General features: G+C 37.2%; 1 protein-coding gene across 5 annotated transcripts in view; it reads right to left on the reverse strand.

Annotated features, from left to right (window-relative positions):
• Positions 1-22,029, reverse strand: part of Cnot10 (CCR4-NOT transcription complex subunit 10) — a 71,800-nt gene that overhangs the window by 39,771 nt on the left and 10,000 nt on the right. For all 5 annotated transcript variants that reach the window (XM_015489542.2, XM_015489541.2, XM_048795497.1 and 2 more), the window contains 7 exons: positions 21,172-21,322; positions 17,581-17,723; positions 14,290-14,376; positions 13,453-13,536; positions 9,318-9,435; positions 5,632-5,781; positions 3,640-3,842 (listed from right to left, as the gene is read on the reverse strand). In XM_015489542.2, coding sequence (XP_015345028.1) covers positions 3,640-3,842; positions 5,632-5,781; positions 9,318-9,435; positions 13,453-13,536; positions 14,290-14,376; positions 17,581-17,723; positions 21,172-21,322 — 936 coding nt within the window. The remainder of the gene's footprint in view (positions 1-3,639; positions 3,843-5,631; positions 5,782-9,317; positions 9,436-13,452; positions 13,537-14,289; positions 14,377-17,580; positions 17,724-21,171; positions 21,323-22,029) is intronic.

The raw sequence follows: 22,029 nt of genomic DNA on the forward strand, positions 1-22,029 counted from the left end.
CTTGTGTTTTATTTTGAGACAAGGTCTCGCAAATTGTTTGGGGCCTTTCTAAATTACTGAAGCTGGCCTTGAGCATGAGATCCTCCTGCCTCGGCATCCTGAGTCGCTAGAATTACAGGTGTGCACAACCAGGCCTGGCCCTAAGCCTTTTAAAATTTTAAGACAGGTCTTATTAAATTATCCAAGCTGGCCTCAAACTTATGATCCTACTGCCTTGGTCTCCCCAGAAGTGAGAATCATTGGTGTGTGCCACCATGCTTGGCTCCCATATGTTATTTCTAAGCCAGTATTAAAAAACAAAATGAAAGAGCAATTGAAGTTAAAGAAAAGTAAAGAAGTAATGAGTCTTCTTCTGAAATACAAGCAAGCCATAAACTAAAACTCCTGCAGCAGAAATAGTAAAAAATTTTCATTTTAAAAATTAGCAAAAAGGGCTGGGATGTGGCTCAAGCAGTAACGTGCTTGCCTGGCATGCACGGGGTGCTGGGTTCGATCCTCAGCACCACATAAAAATAAAATAAAGATGTTGTGTCCACTGAAAACTAAAAATAAATATTTAAAATTCTCTCTCTCTCTCTCTCTCTCAAAAAAAAAAAAAATTAGCAAAAAGGCTGGGGTGCAGTGGCGAGGCCTGTAATCCCAGCGGCTTGGGAGGCTGAGACAGGAGAAGTTCAAAGCCAGCCTTAGCAACTGCAAGGCGCTAAGCAACTCAATGAAACCCTGTCTCTAAATATAATACAAAATAGGGCTGGGGATGTGGCTCAGTGGTTGAGTGCCCTTGAGTTTAATCCCTGGTACCAAAGAAAAAAAAAAAAGAACATTCCAAGGGAAACAAAAAGCAACAGGGGGTATAAGAGTCAGGAAAAAATACTAAAATTTTACAATTTTATTTTACCTGTTTTCATGAATCCTGGATGCTNACACAACATCTTTGTTTGTATGTGGTGCTGAGGATCGAACCCGGGCTGCATGCATACCAGGTGAGCGTGCTACCACTTGAGCCACATCCCCAGCCCTAATAAGTTACTTTTAAATTTAAAACTAGTTTAGATTTGTCAGGCATGGTGGTGCATGCCTATAATTCTAGTTACTTGGGAGGCTGCTCTGTGAGGTCCTAAGCAAGTTAGCGAGATCCTGTCTCAAAAAATAAAAAGGGCTGGGGATGTGGCTCTGTGGGTAAGCACCCCTGGGTTCAATCCCAGTACCCTCCACCAAAGAAAAGAAACATTTGCTTGAATTTGTTCAGCAACTGCTTTGCTTTTGGCCTGACTAAATAAAAATAATTTAATGGAATTTTATTTAGAGCTTCTAATTTTCCCACTGGGATTTTGTGCTGTGACTTTATTTTATTTGACAGTGAGTTGGAGATGTCTTTACTGTCCTTCAGGTCTCCTTAAATCTTTTGTAGAAAGAAGAAAAGTACAGTCAAAGATAGAAAATTATTTTATTTTTATGGTGCTGGGGATGAAACCCAGGGCCTTACACATGCCAGGCAAGTACTCTACCACCGAGTTATACTCTCACGCTAAAATAAAAAATAAAAACGAATGGTGATGCAGCTCTGTGGTAAATTCCCTTGGGTTCAATTCCTACTGCCCCAAACCCCCCAAATAAAACAAATTTAGAACTTTCTAGAAGATGATGGAGGACAAAGACTATGTGCCTGATGAAATTCAGAGAATAAATATCATCCTACAAGTACTATTTTTATATAAAAATAAGTAACTTAAAAAGACAATAAACCTTACTATATTTCTCTAGTCCTAGGAAGAAGAAACTCTCTAATTTTCAGAAAGTATAGAAAGGCCCTCAATACTTAGAATTGTGAATGGAATAAAGAGAAAGGCAATTTCTAGAGATCGTCTTATTTTTAAGAAGTATAAATTTTGACTAGAATTGTCAGTTAATTTAAAAATTATCTAAGGGGCTGGGATTGCAGTGGTAAAGTGTTTGCCTAGCATGTGTGAGGCACTGGGTTTGATTCTTATAAATAAATAAATAAAGGCCCATCAACAACTTAAAAAAAATCCAATGAGAAAATTCTCTTAAAAAGCAAAGTACAATTAAAGGTATTAATAAAACCCTTCAAAGAGCCAGGTGTGGTGGTGCATGCCTATAATCTCAGTGGCTCCAGAGGCTGAGACAGGAGGATTGCAAGTTCAAAGGCAGCCTCAGCAACAGTGAGGCACTAAGCAATTCACTGAGACCCTGTGTCTAAAAAAAATGCAAAATAGGGCTGAGGAGTGGCTTGGTGGTTGAGTGACCCAAGTTCAATCCCCAGTACCCCACCGCCCCCAACAAAAAAGACCTTTCAAAGATATCACTGAGGTCTCTTCCTCCTTTGGTATTCTCAAATCACAAACAATACTTGAGTACTGTGTGTGGCAGGCAAACATAATTCTTAGTTCTCATACTATCCCTCAGGAAGAGTTTGCTTAGCAGAAGAGCTTCCATATCCTGTATTGCCTATGGCAGGCAGGCATGTCATTCTAAGCTTCAAGATCTCACACTTCCCCAACCTTAACACATCCAGACAGCACTCGAAGGGTGTGTGTAGGGGGGGTAAGATATGAGGTGATACAAACATTTAGTTATTCTGATTCTGATATAAACTGTCCTTCTCCTACCTCCTACTAACCTCTCTCAGTTTGAGATCTAAAAAGCATCCACCAACTGCCGTATGGAGATAATGTCAATGTAAGCTAGTCTAGTCTCATACCACTGTGGACAAATGTAGAGACAACAGCCTGGTAATTTATAAATTCTATTACTATTTATTGAAACAGAAGTAAAATTCCAAGGCAATGAAGTAAATGTGCAGTTTAATGCAGTCTATATATATATATATATTTTTGGCACGGTACTAGGGATTGAACTCAGGGGTACTCTACCACTGAGCCATATCTCTAGCTTTTTATTTTTTGTTCTGAGTCAGAGTCTTGCTAAATTGCCAGGGTTGGCCTTGAATTTGCAATCCTCCTGCCTCAGCCTTCCAATTTGCTAGGATTATAGACATGTGCCATCAGGAAGTTCTTTCCACACTCTATTATCAACCCTTCACTAATTATTGGGTATACACAAAATATTAATCACATTATCAGATGGAATGGCCTCACCCTAGCAGCTGGATCTCTATTCCAACAGACATTGTCTTCTTACAAGCTTCAACTCTTGAATGTTGCCAAACTTACCAAGAATCAGTGTTAACAAAGGACTTTTAAAAACTAAATTTCTCCCCAACTATTAAAAAACAGTAGACCATCTTTACAAATTCAATGAGGACTGAAGAGGAAATCAGGCTGGGCAAGGTGGTTCACGCCTGTAATTCCATCTACTTGGGAGACTGAGGTAGGAGGATCACATGATCAAGGACATCCTCAGCAATTTAGTGAGACCCTGTCTCAAAATTTAAAAATAAAAAAGGCTGGGAATGTAGCTCAGTGGTAGAGTGCCCCTAGGTTCCACCCCTAATACCAGGGGAAATAAATAAATAAATAAGTAAATTTATTTTTTTTAAAAAAGAAATGAGGTCTTACATGTTCCAAAGTTGTTTTTTTTTTTTTTTTTTTTTTTGCTTTCTATGTAACAAGTTTCGGGGAAGAGAAAAGGGGGTTTGAAATGGCACCCAGTAGCACTCACCCCCTTATTGGCAGCAATGCAGCACTCAGCCAGCCGTAGCCAAAGGCGGGGATTTGCATGATAAACCTGAACAGCTTCAATCAGACACTCAAAGGCAGCAAGAGGCCTTCCAATGTGAAGAAGCTGAATTCCACAGTTATACAGCAACTCATACCTCTTGTTGGTTAGTAACGTACACATGGGTCTTCCTGAAAATTTTTTGCCTAGTTATAAAAATTTGATGAGAATAAATCATTAAAGTAACAGTTACATTGAAAAATATTTACTCCACTATATATTTAAATACTACTATATTTAATACCAATAACCATACTTTGAAATTGCAAGAGCTCTCACCAATGGGAATCTCCATCCCCAAACCCATAAATATTCTCTAGAATCATCTCAGTTGTCTAAGGGGCAGGGCCAGAGTATCTCCACTCATGTACCAGCTTCTCAGGTAATAATGCTCCAGGGAGACAAAGGTAAGACACAGGAATCACTTTCACTCCTTTGAAGCTTATGGTACCTTTCCACATCTTCAGAGCTTATAAGAAGATTCTACTCTTTTTAGATTTTCTGCTTTGTTAATTTTTTTATTATGTGCTATCACTTATTCAACGAATCCTAGTAGTAAAATAAGAGCAGGCTGGGTATGGTGGTACCTGCTGTAATTCCTGTAATTTGGGAGGCTGAGGCAGGGAGGATTTCAAGTTCAAGGCCAGCCTCAGTAATTTAGTGAGACTCTGTCTCAAAAAATAAAAAGGACTGGGGATATGGCTCAATGGTAAAGTGCCCCTGCATTCAATCCCCAGTACTGTGTGTGTGTGTGTGTGTGTGGGGGGGGGGGGGAATAGGATCATTTGTCATTTAAAATACATTTTCTAGGGCTAGGGCTGTGGCTCAGTGGCAGAGTGCCTGCCTAGCATGTGTGAGGCACTGAGTTCGATCCTTAGCACCACATAAAAATAAACAAATAAAATAAAAGCATGCTGTCCATCTATAACCATGAAAAAAATAAAAAAATATACATTTTCCATCAATTAAATAGGTTTTTATTATTATTTTAAGCAGTTGTCAATGGCTTGATTTTAAGCATTTCATATCAAGGATCCATGTAATATGAATGTTAAAGAATAAATGTCAGGAATTTGCTTAAAGTTGTCAGATATTTCTAATGGTATCACATGTGAAACTCCACAAAGAACCTGTAAATAAAGCTAGTTTGAAACAGTCAAGAAAACTAATTTTAGTGGGGTGTAGTGTGGCACACCTGTAATCCCAGGAGATGGAAACAGGAGGATCCTAAATTTGAGTGCAGCCTAGGCAATTTAGATCCTATGTCAAAAATAAGATTTAAAAAAAAAAAAAAAAAAAAAAGGTCTGAGGATGTAGCTCAGAGGTTGAGGGCTTGCCTAGCATGCCTGAGGTAACAGGTTCAATCCCCTGTACTGTAAAAAACAAACAGAAAAAAATTAATTTTGAGTAAATAGATATGGTTCATATTACCATGCCACATTACAGATTTTATAGTCCATGAAAAACTGCATGTAGCTTAGTTAGTTTTTTTTTTTTCTCTTTCTTTTTGTGGTACTAGGGATAGAACCCAGGGACAGTCTACTGTTGCTGAGCTACATCCTCAGTGCCTCTGCCCCATGCTACTTTTTTATTTTTAGAGAGGTCTCACTAAGTTGCCAAGGCTGATCCTCTTGCCTCAGCCTCCTCAGTAGCTGGGATTATGGGCCTATGTCACTGTGCCCAGCTTGAAACAATTCTTTTAATCATTCAAAATTACTTCAGACATCAAGGATCCATATAATATACTTAATATTCATATTACATGGAACCTTGATGTGAAATGCTTTGTTATTCAAAGTAGCAGTATTTACGAAAAATCCCCAGCTTGTTGGGCAGAATCAGTGTTACTTGTATGTAGGTCCACACAGCATATATTTTGACCAGATGCTGGTCAAAAATCAGTAAATATGAAATGTCCCCCAGTGCTGGGCTTACCTGGATCAGTGCTACCTGCACTGAGTTGTGCACAGACATTGTCATTTTCCTGAAGAGCCTTCTTAAAGTAGAAAATTCCCAAATTGTGCTTGCTCATGGCAAAATGGATGCAACCAAGATTATTCCAGAACATGCATCTCAAGCATTCACCTAAGAAACATACAAATAAATCTGTCTACAGAAAATATTTTACTCTTGATGTCTCTCATGAAAGAAGCAGGCTCATGGAGTATAAGTTAATTTTGCAATTTCATATTTAAGACTCAGAAAATATCTGAAAAAAATTTAAATTCTATTTTTCTTTTCTTTTCTTTTTTTTTTAAAGAAAGAGTGAGAGAGAGTGAGAGAGAGAATTTTTTAATATTTATTTTTCAGTTTTTGGCGGACACAACATCTTTTGTTTGTATGTGGTGCTGAGGATTGAACCCGGGCTGCACGCATGCCAGGTGAGCGGCTACTGCTTGAGCCACATCCCCAGCCCTATTTTTCTTTTCTTAGTACCAGGGATTGAACCCAGAGTTGCTTTACCACTGAGCTACATCCTGGCTCATTTTAATTTTTATTTTGAGACAGGTTCTCCCTAAGTTGCTTAGGGCCTGAATAAAATGCTGAGGCTGATCTTGAACCTACAATCTTCCTGCTTCAGCCTTTCAGGTTGCTTAGGATTACAGGCATGTAGTACTGTGCCCAGCTTCTACTGTTATTTTAATTTAAACCTCTTCAAATAAACATGAGCGTGGATGGACCATCTTCTCACATGTTTGGTGGTCATTCACATTTCTTCACCTGTACTATCTTGTCTTGTCTTTTATCTGGTTTAAAAATTTAGTTAAAGGGCTGGGATTGTGGCTCAGTGATAGAGTGCTTGCCTAGCATGTGTGAGGCCTTGGGTTCGATCCTCAGCACTGCATAAAAATAAATAAATAAAATAAAGGTATTGTGTTCAACTACAACTAAAAAAAAAAAAAAAATTAGTTATAGACGTTTTTCCTATTGCTTACCAGCTGACTTGCATGTTATAGACACATTCTGTCACATCTGTTTCAAATATTTTTGCCCACTTCTATTTGTCATGTTTTGTGACTTGGTTCAATATATATATGTTTGGTTTTGACATAAAAATGTTTAACATTTGTATGTGGTCAAAATCTTAACAATCTTTTCTAAACTCTATATTTCTTAATTAAGCATTCCCTATCACAAAATTAAACTACTCATCAGAGTTTTCTTTTTTTATAACTATACAATTATTTTATTTTTTAAATCTAATTAATTTTATTTATATGATAGTGGAATGCATTACAATTATTATTACACATATAGAACACATTTTTTCATATATCTGGTTGTATACAAAGTATATTCACACTCATCAGAGTTTTCTTTTGCTGTTTTTTTTATTTTGTTTTTATATTTTAATTCTTCATCTCAACATATTTTACTTTGGTGTAATGAAAGTAATCCAAGTTTTAGTTTTCTTTTTCTAAATGGCTCCCCAAACATTCTAAGATAATTTGCTGAATAGTCCATACCTTTTTTTTTTTAATATTTATTTTTCAGTTTTCAGTGGACACAACATCTTTATTTTATGTGGTTTGAGGATGGAACGCAGTGCCCCGCGCATGCCAGGCAAATGCGTTACTGCTTGAGCCACATCCCCAGCCCCAGTCCATATCTTTAATCATATATCTGACTAGAATGAAAAAATTCATAATTAGGACATTTATTAGTTAACAGTAAAAACTAAAGGCTGGTATAGTTTTAAATTAAGAAATAACAATGTTTTAAAAGAGAAAAGGAAGCCAGGTGTAGTGGTGCATGCCTTAACCCCAGCGGCTCAGTTTGGGAGGCTGAGACAGGAGGATCTCATGCTCAAGGCCAGCTTCAGTAATTTAGAAAGGCCCCAAACAATTTGCGAGACCTTGTCTCAAAATAAAACACAAGCCAGGTGTGGTGGCACACACTTGTAATTCCAGTGGTTTGGGAAGCTGAGGCAGGAGAATAAAGAGTTCAAAGCCAACCTCAGCAAAAGCGAGGCACTAAGCAAATCAGTAAGACCCTGTCTCTAAATAAAATACAAAATAGGGCTGGGGATGTGGCTTAATAGTTGAGAGCCCCTGAAAAGGGTAGGGTGGTGCGGCTGGAAATTTAGCTCATGGTAGAATATGCTCTTATTAGCAGGCTTGAGGTCTGATTCTCAGCATTGAAAAAAAAGGAAAGAAAAACGAAGCTTAGAAAAAGTAGGAGAGCTGGAGTTGTGGCTCAGCGGTAGAGCGCTCGCTAGCATGTGGGAGGCACTGAGTTTGCTCTTCAGCACCACATGAAAATAAATAAAATAAACGTATTAAAAAAGAAAGGAAAAGTAGGAGATTGCTTCTGGGTAAGTAGCATTGTATACAATTTAAGAAAAATCTTGTTTTCCAAATATTCTCTAACAACATGCTTTATCAACAGCAAAAAATGTTTGTATATAGGAAGCAAATTAAAGATTTCAAAATATCAATACGGGGGCTGGGGTTGTGGCTCAGTGGTAAAGAGCTTGCCTAGCATGTGTGAGTCTGGATTCTCAGCATCACATCTAAATAAATGAATAAAATAAAGGTCCATCAATATCTAAAAAAAAATCAATACACAAAATACATGTATAACTATACAAAAATCTATCCCATTAAATCACCATAACTGTTGACTAGTTAACTATACACCTAATCCTGATTCCATTTATGTATGTATGTATTTATGTATGTATGTATTTACTGTATGGAGGACTGAAACCAGGGCTGCTCCACTACTGAGCTACAATCCCAGCCCTTTTTATTTATTTTGAGACAGAGTTTTGCTGAACTGCCCAGGTTGTCTTTGAACTTGTGATCCTCCTGCCTCGGCATCCTGAGTCGCTAGAATTACAGGTGTGCACAACCAGGCCTGGCCCTAAGCCTTTTAAAATTTTAAGACAGGTCTTATTAAATTATCCAAGCTGGCCTCAAACTTATGATCCTACTGCCTTGGTCTCCCCAGAAGTGAGAATCATTGGTGTGTGCCACCATGCTTGGCTCCCATATGTTATTTCTAAGCCAGTATTAAAAAACAAAATGAAAGAGCAAGTGAAGTTAAAGAAAAGTAAAGAAGTAATGAGTCTTCTTCTGAAATACAAGCAAGCCATAAACTAAAACTCCTGCAGCAGAAATAGTAAAAAATTTTCATTTTAAAAATTAGCAAAAAGGGCTGGGATGTGGCTCAAGCAGTAACGTGCTTGCCTGGCATGCACGGGGTGCTGGGTTCGATCCTCAGCACCACATAAAAATAAAATAAAGATGTTGTGTCCACTGAAAACTAAAAATAAATATTTAAAATTCTCTCTCTCTCTCTCTCTCTCAAAAAAAAAAAAAATTAGCAAAAAGGCTGGGGTGCAGTGGCGAGGCCTGTAATCCCAGCGGCTTGGGAGGCTGAGACAGGAGAAGTTCAAAGCCAGCCTTAGCAACTGCAAGGCGCTAAGCAACTCAATGAAACCCTGTCTCTAAATATAATACAAAATAGGGCTGGGGATGTGGCTCAGTGGTTGAGTGCCCTTGAGTTTAATCCCTGGTACCAAAGAAAAAAAAAAAAGAACATTCCAAGGGAAACAAAAAGCAACAGGGGGTATAAGAGTCAGGAAAAAATACTAAAATTTTACAATTTTATTTTACCTGTTTTCATGAATCCTGGATGCTCAGCGATGTTTGAACTATTTAACAGTTTCACAGCTTTCCGATAATTGCCCCGTAAGTACTCAAAATTGCTTTTAAGAAATAGAGAGGGTGCAGACTGTAAAGCAAATACAAAAGTTATTCAAAATTTGTTTTCAGATATGTAATGCAAAACCATAGTTATATTATAAAGGTATGTGCTCAAGAGTATATATAAATTGGTTACGACATGGTCACAAAAAAGTATTTTTTTCTTTTCCCAGTACTGGGGATTAAACACAGGGCATGCTGTGCAAGTGCTCTACACTGAGCTACATCCAGAGCCCCATAAAACTGTATATAGTCTCTTAAATTTTTCACTGCTCTCTCAATCTAAGAAATTGAAACCTGTCAGAAAGAAAGCACTTTGTAAATAGGATAACTAAATGTCTACTTAAAAATGTAAAAAGGATGATTAAGGGTCTACCTTAACAAATTAATACAACATATATGCATTAGAATTCAGTCTATATGGTTGGGGGTATATATATATAAAAAACTCAACGGAAGAGTGACTTGCTCGATTGAGGCCCTCGGTTCAATCCCCAGCATTGGAAGAACAAAAGAGAAAAAGGAATTCAGTATATAGCTAGGCATAGTGGTACATACCTGTACTTCCACCTACTGAGGCAGAAGGATTGCAAGTTCAAGGACAGCCTGAGTAATTCAGTGAGACTTTGTCTCAAAATGAAAAATAAAAAGGGAAGACTGGGGATGTGGCTCAGGGGTAGTGTGTTTGACCGGCATGCATGAGGCCCTGGAATCTCCAGCACAGCAAAATAAATAATTAAAAGGTTTGGGTATGTAGCTTAATGATGGAGTACCTATGGATTCAATACCCAGTGTCACCAAAGGGGGAGGGGAGGAGAATACAGTCTATAAAGTATCAATTGACTGTTTTCGTCTACTATGCTAATAATTGGAAACCAATTTAAGTTTTTGTTTTAATATTTTTAGAGACTGAGTCTCACTATTTTGCCTAGGCTGACCTTGAACCTGTAGGCTCAAGTAACCCTTCTCAAGCATCATCTCCACTGGCTTAACCAGAAGCCAAAGACAGAACAAACTAGATCTTCCATTTTAATGATTAGTAAAGCGTTTAGTGAGTTTCCTCATTTCTTAGGATACAAATATGCCTTTCAAATACTTTTCCAAATGGAAAAAAAAAAAAAGTTATTCTCCACATGGAAGAATTTTCCGACGGAAGGCTTTGTTTGCAAACAATATAATTCTGCTGTTCCAAAGATCATATTTTGGATTGCATATCATCTTTCACTTTTAAGGTTTCTCATGGTGGCAGGTCCCCTAAATAGTACTTCTTTGGAGCCTAAAAGCATGCAAAGATTTGAACACTATAGTAACACCCATCTATGAAGGCATCTGTAATCCTTATTATTATTATTTATTCACTTTAGCTTGGAAACAGGCTTTCCTGGGCTGGGGCTGTAGCTCAGTGGTAGAGTACTTGCCTTGCATGTGCAAGGCGTCGGGTATGAACCTCAGCACCACATAAAAATAAATAAATAAAATAATGATATTGTGTCCATCTACAACTAAAAAAAAATATATTAAAAAAGAGATAAAAAAAATAGGCTTTCCTTCTAAAATCCTACTTCTTCCTCTGATCTGCTTCCTGAACACCCAAGAGTTCTGTTCACTAAGGAAACAAGTCTTTTCTTTTTTATTCTGCCATTTGATGTTTATTATTTTCAAATCTCAGGTTTATGTACAGAAAGTATGAGCACTAATAAATAAAAAAACAGACCTAAAATGGCCTGGCTGCTATAGTCAGCAGGTCACATGTGGCAATGGCCCTCTTGGCATTATGTGGGCTGGTGCCCTCTGGTGACCCTCTGCTATCAGCCCCAGCCTGGCATTATGAGGCACATCCACCATTAGGCACCTTAGCAGCATGTGACTCCTTCCTCTTCCACCTGGTTTTGTTAACTGCTCTGGAAGAGTTTGGGGCAGAGCCCCTGGTCCTGTCCCAGAGGTACAGAATTTCCAGGGGTGAAAACGGTTTTCAAAGCTTATTCTAGTTGGCAGCACTTCTTCCTAACATTTTCCCTGATTCAGGTATAACTACTGTACTGCATTCCAATTATTTATTTTCACTGTCTCTCTACTATGACTATAGCTTCCTTTATGACAGGGTTATGCCTTTCATCAAAAATAAAGATTAAATACAAAGAAAGTTTGATAATGGCTGGCTAGCTAGCTATTTAGGATTTCCCTTCTTAACCTTCAATTGTTCTACAACGCTTGTCCTCACAATTTATAATTTATGGATATATTGAGTATATCCCAGGGGCCTGCCATCAAGCAGGATTCTGCCTGAGATTTCAAACTGTATCTTGTCTGGCTTTTACAGTTCTAAATTTACAGTTTTCCTAAAAATGTTAAGATTGGTTACAGTTCTGTTTCTTTCCTACACCACCTTAAAAATTGTTTTTTAGAATAATATGGTGAGGAGAATAGAGGAAAGGAGTAACTAAAGCTCAAATATTCTAATATAAGTCAAAAATCTAAGGTATCATCAAGCCAAAACTCATTTGGGAGGGACAGGTTTTCATTATAACTTGACTGTTAAATCTTTAATAAAGGTTTTGAGTATAAAACTAAAAATTCTAGCTGGGTACAGTGGTACACACCTGTAATCCAGTGGCTTGGGAGGCTGAGGTAGGAGGATTGTAAGTTCAAAGCTAGCCTTAGTAATTTAGCAAGGCTCTAAGCAACTTAGCAAGACCCTGTCTCAAAATAAAATATGCAAAGGGCTGGGGAGGCTGGGTGCAGTGGCACACACCTGTAATCCCAGCAGCTCAGGAGGTTGAGGTGCAAAAGTAACTTAGTGCAACTAAATAAAGTACAAAAAACAGGGCTGGGGATGTGGCTCATTGATCAAGTGACCCCAAGTTCAATCCCCAGTATCCACTCTCCAAAAAAGGGCTGGGATGTGGCTCAGTGGTTAAGTGCCACTGGGTTCGATATGTGATACCACAAACAAAACACCGAGCAACAACAAAAACAAAGAAAAAATAAACAAAAAACACAAATGCCTAATATTAGCAAAATGTTTAAGTAAATTGTGATAAACCATTCACTGAATACTAGGCAGCTATTTTATTTTTTTAAACATTTATTTTTTAGTTGTAATTGGACTCAACACCTTTATTTTATGTGGTGCTGAGGATCAAACCAGGGCCTCGCATGTGCTAGGCGAGTGATCTATTACTGAGTCACAACCCCAGCCCTAGGCAGCTATTTTAAATGGAGGTATTGAAAGCTACACACAAAGGGAAAATACTTGTTACAATTTATTTTTAGTGGAACTGGGGATTAAACCAGGAGCCTTGCACATGCAACACAAGTTTTCTACTACGGTTATACACCCTCCTGCCACCCAAGTTCGTTCGTTCTTCATTTATTTTGTGGTACTGGGGACTGAACTATTACCTGTCACGGAACTACATCTCCACCCCTTTTTACTTTTTGAGACAGAGTCTCATTAAGTTTCTGAGCTGGCCTTGAATTTGCAATCCTCCTATCTCACTCAGCCTCCAGAGTTGCTGGGATAACAGGTATGCACCATCATGCCTGTCTCAAACTGTTATAATTTTTTGGAGGGGTGACGGTGGGGGTGGGGGGAGTACTGGGGATTGAACTCAGGGACACCAACTGAGCCACATCCCCAGCCCTATTTTGTCTTTTATTTAGAGACAGGGTCTCACTGAGTTGCTGAGGCTGGCTTTGAACTTGTAATCCTCCTGTCTCAGCCTCCTGAGCCACTGGGATTACAGGTGTGTGCCACTGCACCCAGCAAATTGTTATAATTTTAAGTGAAAATAAACTAAACTATGCATACCCTATAATTGTTACCTCCCAACTCTATAATATCAAGGTTTATATCTGATAGTCTATTTAATAGACCAAGATAAATTACTGATTTGGTGCAAGTTTGAATTTGGTTCTTACACACGCTAAGCATGTCCTTTACCACTGAGCTATACATCCAACACAAAATAAATTATTTAAAACTGATAATTATGCAGTCTAAATAAGAATGCCAAAAACTGAAAAAAGTCCAAAAGAAACTTACATTTCCAGCTGTGTTCATGACTGATTTGATTTCCCTTTTGCATGCCTTCAAGGACTTCATTTGGATATAAGCTCTTACTTTATACTGTCAAAGAAAAATGATACTATTGAAGAACTATGAATAATTTACATGTGCTAAAGTTTTACTTTCTACTTAAGGAAATTAAAATTAATTTTATTAAAATTAAAATAAATATTTATTTATTTATTCATTTATTTACAATATAGTTATACCAGTTACTTGCAATGACTAGTTTAAATTTTTCTTAAGTATTCTATTTTAAATCAAACTGTTGGAATATACTCCAAAACACTAAAAATATGATAAAAAAAAATTTATACTTGAGTTCCAAGCAAAAATTTTACAAGTTTAAAAAAAATTTTTTTTTTAGTTGTAGATGGACACAATATCTGTATTTTATTTATTTAGTTGTAGATGGACACAATATCTGTATTTTATTTATTTATTTATATGTGGTGCTGAGGACTGAACCCAGTACCTCGAGCACGTGAGGCAAGTGCTCTACCACTCAGCTACAGCCCGGGCCCCCCAAAATCTTATGAATTCTTATCTGCAGTTAATTAACAGTGACTTTTAAAATTCCACAAATTAATTTTATCATCCAGTATATTTCCAGATCATATATCTCAAATTTTTTGTAGAATAATACTATCATCTAGAGCAAAATGTATTTGGAAGTATAAATGTACTTCTAAACTAACTTTTCAAAGCCAAATAAATATATGAGCATTGAGTTATACACTGCTTTAGTGGTTTTTCACACTGTTTCATTATTTATAAAAAGAAAATAAAGAAGATGTATCCTTTAAAATTTACCTGATGTATCTTTGATTTTGCGGCTTCTATCAGAGCTCCACTTTCAGCTTTATGATTAGATCCATCTTTGTTGGTATTATTACCAGTCTGCAGGACGATGAAACAAAGTTAATCAAAATTAAATATTTTTGGTCATAACTAACTAAATTCCAAGTGAGTTAACATAAACATCTAGAAAGTATTTTAAAAATGAAGCCAAGTACGGTGGCTTACGGGCTGTAATCCTAGCGATTCAGGAGGCTGAAGCAGGAAGATCACGAGTTTGAGAACAGCCTCAGCAACTTATTGAAATCCTGTCTCAAAATAAAAAATAAAAAGGCTGGGGGTGTAACTCAGTGGAAAATACCCAGGATCCCCCACCCACCTACCCCCCTTCCCCAAAAAAGGCAAAACCCCAGGTCCCACTCCCAAAAGATTCAAGTTCAGTAGTCTGAAATGCACCAAAAAACTACTTAGGAGAAGCTCACAGTTGAGCATAATAATGAACTCTTTTTAAAAAGCTTGGGTAGTATCAGTGATGCATGCCTATAATCCCAGAAACCAAGGAGGTTGAGGCAGAAGGATTGCAAATTTGAGATGAGTCCCAACAACTAAATGTGACAGTTTCAAAATAAAAAATAAAAAGAGTTGTGGATGTAGCTCAATGGTAAAGGGCCTAAGTACACTGAGTTAAATCCCCAAAGCATGGTTATTATCCAGGCTATTTTTCTAAAATCAAGATCATATCACTTCCTTCTTAGAAACTCTCTGCTATAGACACTGCCAACACCACCAAATCCTAACTTGCTAGAAAAGTGTTCAAAGTTCTTCAGGCTATGACCCATACTTACTGTCCATCTCTACTCTTGCTGCTTTCCATTACATTTCTCAGGGACTACTCAATTTATTATCAGAAATTTCTGTAGCACACCAGATAATACTTTTTGTGCTGTTTTTCCTGCCAGAATTGTTATCTTGCTTTGCTCCTACTATTTCATCTGTCAGATCATTCAAGGTCCAAATCAAACATCTGAACACCTCTGAAACATTCCCTAATCTCCTTCCTCCCTGTTCATGAATTGATATTACTCAATCTATGTCTCCCTACCCAAGATCCTTGAGAGTAAGAACTGCAGTGCTTCCGTTTTTGTCACTCTAGTACATAGAAGAACATGCAAGCATATGCTGAACTAAATTATATTTCAGCAAATATTATAAGTACTGACCATAAAAATGAAATATTTTGACTACACAATATTTAGGAATGTTTATGATTACACAACTGAAACCCCTTATATACACACATAAGTTGTAAAAAGCAAAACATGCTAGATATTTATTTTTAAACCACAAGAACTGATACAGGCAAAAGGTACTGACCATACCTTGTTCGTTTCCTACAAACACTTAAAAACAAAACAAACAAACAAACAAAAACCCAACAAGGAGTAGGAACAGAAACACAAAAAAGAGCTACCCCTTTAAAACCAGCTACACATACAAAAGAAATAAAAGACCAGGATCTACCCCCAACCCACTACTGAGCTATATCCCTAGCCCTTTGCAGTTTTGTTTTGAGACAGGGTCAAAATTGCTGAAGTTGGCCTTGAACTGTGATACTCCTGTCTTAGTCTCCAGAGTTTCTGGGATTACAGGCATGTGCCACAGGGTCCAGGAGGATATATATTTTTTCTTTTTCTATATTTTGTACATAAAAGTGGAATTCATTGTTATATATTCATTCATGCACACAATATAACAATATGATTTGGCAAATATCATTCCACAGTATTTCCCCTTTTCCTCCCCTCCTTCCTCCCCCTAGAGCCTTTTCTTTACTGATCTTCCTTTGATTCTCCCCCACTGAAGTCTCTCTGCAGAACATGGAAAAGCTTAATTGAAAGAAATGTATGTTCTTTGTGAAGAACTTAAATAATAAAATTTTTCTCTAATGATAGCTACATTGTTTATTCAGATTATGGATATTTTGTTTTTGAGGTGGGATCTGGCTATGTTGCCCAGGCTGACTCCTGGGCTCAAGTGGTCCTCCCACTTCAGCATCTCAAGTAGTTGACAGTACTGGCATACTTCACAATGCCCAACTTCAGATTATGGATTAATTCATTGTCTCAATTCTTTTTGTTTGTTTGTGGTACTGGGGAATTGAACCCAAGAGTGCTTTACCACTGAGAAACATCCCTACTCCTTTTTGATTTCTTCTGAGACTGGGTCTTGCTAAGTTGCCCAGGCTGGCCTTAAACTTGTGATTCTTCAGTCTCCTCAGTGGCTGGGATTGTAGGCATGTGTCACCTGCCCAGTTCATGCTCAATATTCATCCTTAGTTAGTAGAGAAATATAAATCAAAACTATAAGACACCACTTTGCACCCACTAAGATGGCTAATTTTTTTTTTTTTTAAGATACATTAAGTGGGGGCTAGGATTGTGGTTCAATGGTAGAGTGCTCACCTAACATGTATGAGGCACTGGGTTTGATCCTAAGTACCACATAAAAAAACAAACAAAATAAAGGTATTATGTCCATCCTTAATTAAAAATGAAATTCTTAAAAAAAAAATACATTAAGTGTTGGCAAGAATATGGAAAAATCATAATTCTCATGAATCGCTGGTGGGAATATAACACAGTGTAGCCACTTTGGAAAGTCGGGTAGTTTTCCTAAGGCTACATATAGTCACTGTATGACCCAATGATTCTACCTCTAAATATATACCCCAAAGAACTGAAAATACATGTTCACACAAAAATTTGTGTATGTATGTTCACAGTAGCATTATTTTTAGCAAAAAAGTGGAAAGCAACCCAAATATACATAAACTGATGAATACATTTTTAAAAAATGTGGAACATTCATATGGAATAAAAAGGAATAAAGCACATGTTATGACACAGGGGAAGTTTGAAAACATAGTAAGTGAAAAGAACTCAGTCATGAAACGCCACATATTACATGGTTCCATTAATATCTAATGTCTAGTCCTAAGCAAATTCAGAGAGACAGGAAATACAGGAAATAGAGTAGTGGTTGCAAGAGCTGTGAGGAGGCGGAAATGGAGTGACTGATAATGAATACAGGTTTTCTTTTTCAGGTGATGAAAATGTTCAGATTAGTGATAATAAAACACTGAACTTTAAAATGGTAGTTTACTGGGTCTGGACAATGGGAACCTTAAAAAAAAAAAAAAGGTAGTTTATGTAATTTACATATCAAAAAAGCTGTTAAGATAATATTTCATAACCACAAATATAATCATACTTTTAAATTTTAGTCTGATTATCTCAGAACACTCACCTCATTCTTCCCATTTTTGTTATTGTTACCCTGTGAAATCATTTTTTCTAGGACGGCAAGAAGATGCAATGCTTTCTCAGCCTGGTAAGTTAAAATGTATAGGTCTACAAGCAAAAAACACACTGCTTGGGCAAATTTTTCTTCTGGTGGGGAAAGAAAACAAACAGGAAAAGTCAAGTTGAAATCCAAAGGGAAGCACACATCTCAGACCACCCTCCAAAATAGGATACAAAGCTCTAAAGAGTAAAACCCTAAATCTTTATTTACCCAAGTGAATGCACATCACCCACAGTCATGAATGAAAGCAATCTGCTATAGCAGCAATGCCATTCTATCAGGCATCTCAAGGCTTCTCACTTTAGGGACTTAGGGACTGTATCTTCTTTGGTAAAGTATTCACTAAACACTAGCAGATGTAATGAAGAATATTATTACTTCAGGTGAGAAGAAATCCAAATTTCAGTACCTGTTCTACTAATTGTTCAACTTTTTAGACCTCAGCTGGCTGGCTTATAAAATGGGAGAATACCTGCATGAAGTCAAGGATCTCTTGAAGTTCCTTTTTTATTTTTTGGTATTAGGGATCGAACGGAGCTTTATCACTGTGCTACATTCCCAGCCCTTTATAAAAGTTTTTGAATTAGAGTCTTGCCAAGTTGCTGAGGCTGGCCTTGAACTTGTGATCCTCCTGCCTCAGCCTCATGAATTGATGGCATTACATGTGTGTACCACTGTTGCCCAGTTTTCAAATCCCTTTTAACTAAAAAGGTCTATGACTCTTATGAAATGGATTTCTTTTCTTAGAAATGGAAAAAAGAAACAATTGCTTGCAGAAATAAAGGATGCAAGGTGTGAACTGCAGTATATTAGAAAACAGAGACTGCCAAGAGGAAAATATAAAGACAAGCCTTCAAAGGAAGGATATAAAGAAGACAGAAAAGATAACTTGGTGTGACACAAAACTATTTTATTTTCCTTTCCAAAAAAGGAAACAAAAGGGAAATGTAAAGTCTAAAATATAGCTGCTATAATCAAGAGCAGAAAAATTCAAAAGCCTTTAAAGAATGAAATCCATTTAAAATTTGAAATTAACATCTCCAAGGATTCCTCAGCACATCTAAGACAGAAGACATTACCTAGGTTACAATGCTTTTCAGCTCTGCCCTGACTACTACCCCTACTCCTGCCTTTTCTTGTGATACTAGTGCTCCTGGCTACTTCTGTCTTTATTTTCTATGGGTTCTCCTCACCTAAGCTCCAGTCACAATAGCCTCTCTGCTGTCTTTTTACCATCACTCACTGCAGGTCCTCTGGCTGAAATGCTTTCCTCCTCAAGAATTGCACGAGTCACCTTTCTTTATTCAGATTTCTTTTCAAATACTGACTTATTCCAGAAATTGTCTGATTACCTTATCTAAAATTAAACATCACTAATCTCTAAACTCTTACCCAATTTTAGCTTTACTTCACAAAGCATCCCAACTACCTCACTTTGTGTGTGTGTGTGTGTGTGTGTATTGTATTCTTTTTCTATCATTACAAATTAAGCTTAATGAGGGTAAAGACTTTTCCAATTTTGCTCATGGCAATATCCCCAGATCCTAGAATGTTGTTTGTCCCATTGCATTGGGTCATATGCACGATAAATATACTATATGAAATATCTGAATAGGACCAGGGTGTGGTGGGAGGTGCTTGCAATCACAGCAACTAAGGAGGCTGAGGCAGAAGGATTGTAAATTCAAGGCCATCCTCAGTAACTTAGCAAAATAAAAAAGAAAGGGCTGGAAATTTAGCTCAGTGGTACAATACCCCGGGTTCAATCTCTAGTACCACCAAAATAAACAAACAAACAACAAAAAAAAAATAAAAAATGAGTAGATATAATTCCAATTTTTGATATTCTAAAAAAGGTCAAACTATAGAGATGGCAGATGATACAAAAATGAGCAATGGCAGGGTGTATGTGTGAATGAGAACACACAGAACTTTCAGAACAGTAAAAACATGTTAAGTAATACTATAATGGATACATTTATCCAAACCCACAGAATGTATAGCACTAGGAGTAAACCCTAAGGTAAACTATGGGCTTTGTGTGATTATGATGAGTCTACCTACTTTCATCAACTGTAACACATTTACTGGTACATTTACCATAGAGACACACTGGCAGCGGAAGAGGGTATAGATGGGTGGGAGAAGAAGGCACATGGGAAATCTTTGTACTTTCCTCTCAATTTTGTTATGAACCTAAAACTGCTCCAAAAAAAAAACCACTTTTTTTTGGTACTGTGGATTGAACTCAGGGACACATAACCACTGAGCCATACCCCCCAGCCCTTTCTTGTATTTTATTTAGAGGCAAGTCTCACTGAGTTGCTTAGTGCTTCACTAAATTGCTGAGGCTGACTTTGAACTCACGATCCTCCTGCCTCAACCTCCCCTCCACCAGCTGCTGGAATTACAGGCATGCATGCATCATTAAGCTCAGCTTTTTTTTTTTTAATTTAAAAAGTAGTAAGATAGAAAAATTATAATAATTTTCAAAAAAACTGATGGATTTGAATACTATTGATTGCTGTATTCTCTTCAGCTACAATATATATTAACAGAATTTTGTTAACTGTTTCGGGAATTCTACAAAACACAAATAACCGTAGCTTTATAGAAAAACACAAGTGAGTCATAACTTTGACTATTAACTACATATAAGAAACTACCTGATGCTTAAACAATCCTTCCTATTTGATCTCTCTCCCACTCAGCCTGCCTGTTCAGTCACCAAGTTGTCAGGATAGGAGGAAAGAAGAGAAGGCCCTCAAAATGACCCTCTGGAGCCATAGTAACCAGCTGCTCAAATAGCTGTCAGCAAAAAGGGACCCCACAACTCTTCTCAAAGCACACAGGAGTACGTTCACACCCTACCACTTGTTCTGTGGTAACCACATCAGAAATTAGGTGTTCAAAATTAGGAATTCCCACTTATATTACAAATTTAAAAGAAAGGAACTCTGGAGGAAAAAAGGCAATGTGAATCAAAAACAACATCAGACTGCTTATGAGCTGGAACTCAACAGCTTCTCTAATAATGACCCCCTGGGTCCACTATTCCCTATGCTGCTGTTTTCCTTTGCTCTGACTATTCTAACTTGATTGAGGTCAGCAATAATAGCTAGTCAAGATAACAAAAAAGCTCACATAGTTCTATACTACCTATGATTACCTACAAAAATGTCAGCAAGACAAAAATGAAATACTATTCTCTCCTCTAAAATTCCAAATGCTCCTTTAAATTAAGCACAAAGGTAAAAAAAGAATCCAGTTCACCAAGGTAGTGTTTAAACAGCAAAGTCTTTCCAACATTTTCCAATACTATTTGTAACAGTTATATTTAAAAACTGACTAGAAAGAGGTGCTAAAAAATAACCCTGGAATAATTTAAATGTCACATAATTTTTAAAAATGGACACAAGTTTCTTTTTTCTTTAAATAATGACATGTGATTCTCTTATAAATATTATCTAGGTAAAAATACCAGAAAATTTTATAAGTATGAGAAGAAAATTTGTGACTTGACAGATAACATACCAAAAGGTTCTATGAACTGATAAAGTTTTTCACCAACTGATATTGCTTCTGTATACTGCCGTAGGTGATAAAGAATGACTGCTTGATTATAGTACAGCATGCTGTTTTCAACATCATCTAATCCATCCATTTCTTCAACAGCTGAGTGGACCTATAAAACAACCAATGGAAAATGTGTTCTAACAACAGTAAGAAAATAAAAAGCAATAGTGAAAGAATTTATATCAATAAATAAGAACACAGAGTTAGGTACAGTGGCACATGCCTATAATCACAGCTACTCAGGAGGTTGGGGCCAGAGGATCACCAAGCTCAAGACCAGCCTAAACAACTTAGTGAGATCCTGTCTCACAAAATAAAAAGGATTGGGAACATAGCTCAGTGTTAGTGCACCCCTAGGTTCCATCCCCAGTATAGTCAAAACAACAAAAATTAGGAACATAGGTCAACATTTCTTTTTCTCTTAAGAGTACTAGAGTTTGAGCCCAGCACCTCAAATATGCTAGGCAAGAACCTTACCACTGAGCCACATCCCCAGCCCTTAACGACATTTCTTTGTTTTTTAAAAAAATATATTTTTAGTTGTAGACGGGCATAATAACTTTATTATTTTTGTATGTGGTGCTGAGAAGCAAACCCAGTGCCTTCTGCATGCTAGGCAACTCGCTCTACCACTGAGCCATAACCCCAGTCCCACGATATTTCTTTCTTTCTTTCTTTTTTTGGTGGTGCTGGGGATTGTACCCAGGGCCTTGTGAATGCTAGGCAGGCATTCTGTCCACTAAGCTAAATCCCCAGCTCCCCATATTTCTTATTTGAATTTTCTACACTATCAACTATAATTATTCTCATATGCTA

Source organism: Marmota marmota, unplaced genomic scaffold (assembly GCF_001458135.2).
Source record: "Marmota marmota marmota unplaced genomic scaffold, marMar, whole genome shotgun sequence".
NCBI classification, from domain to species: Eukaryota; Metazoa; Chordata; class Mammalia; order Rodentia; family Sciuridae; genus Marmota; species Marmota marmota.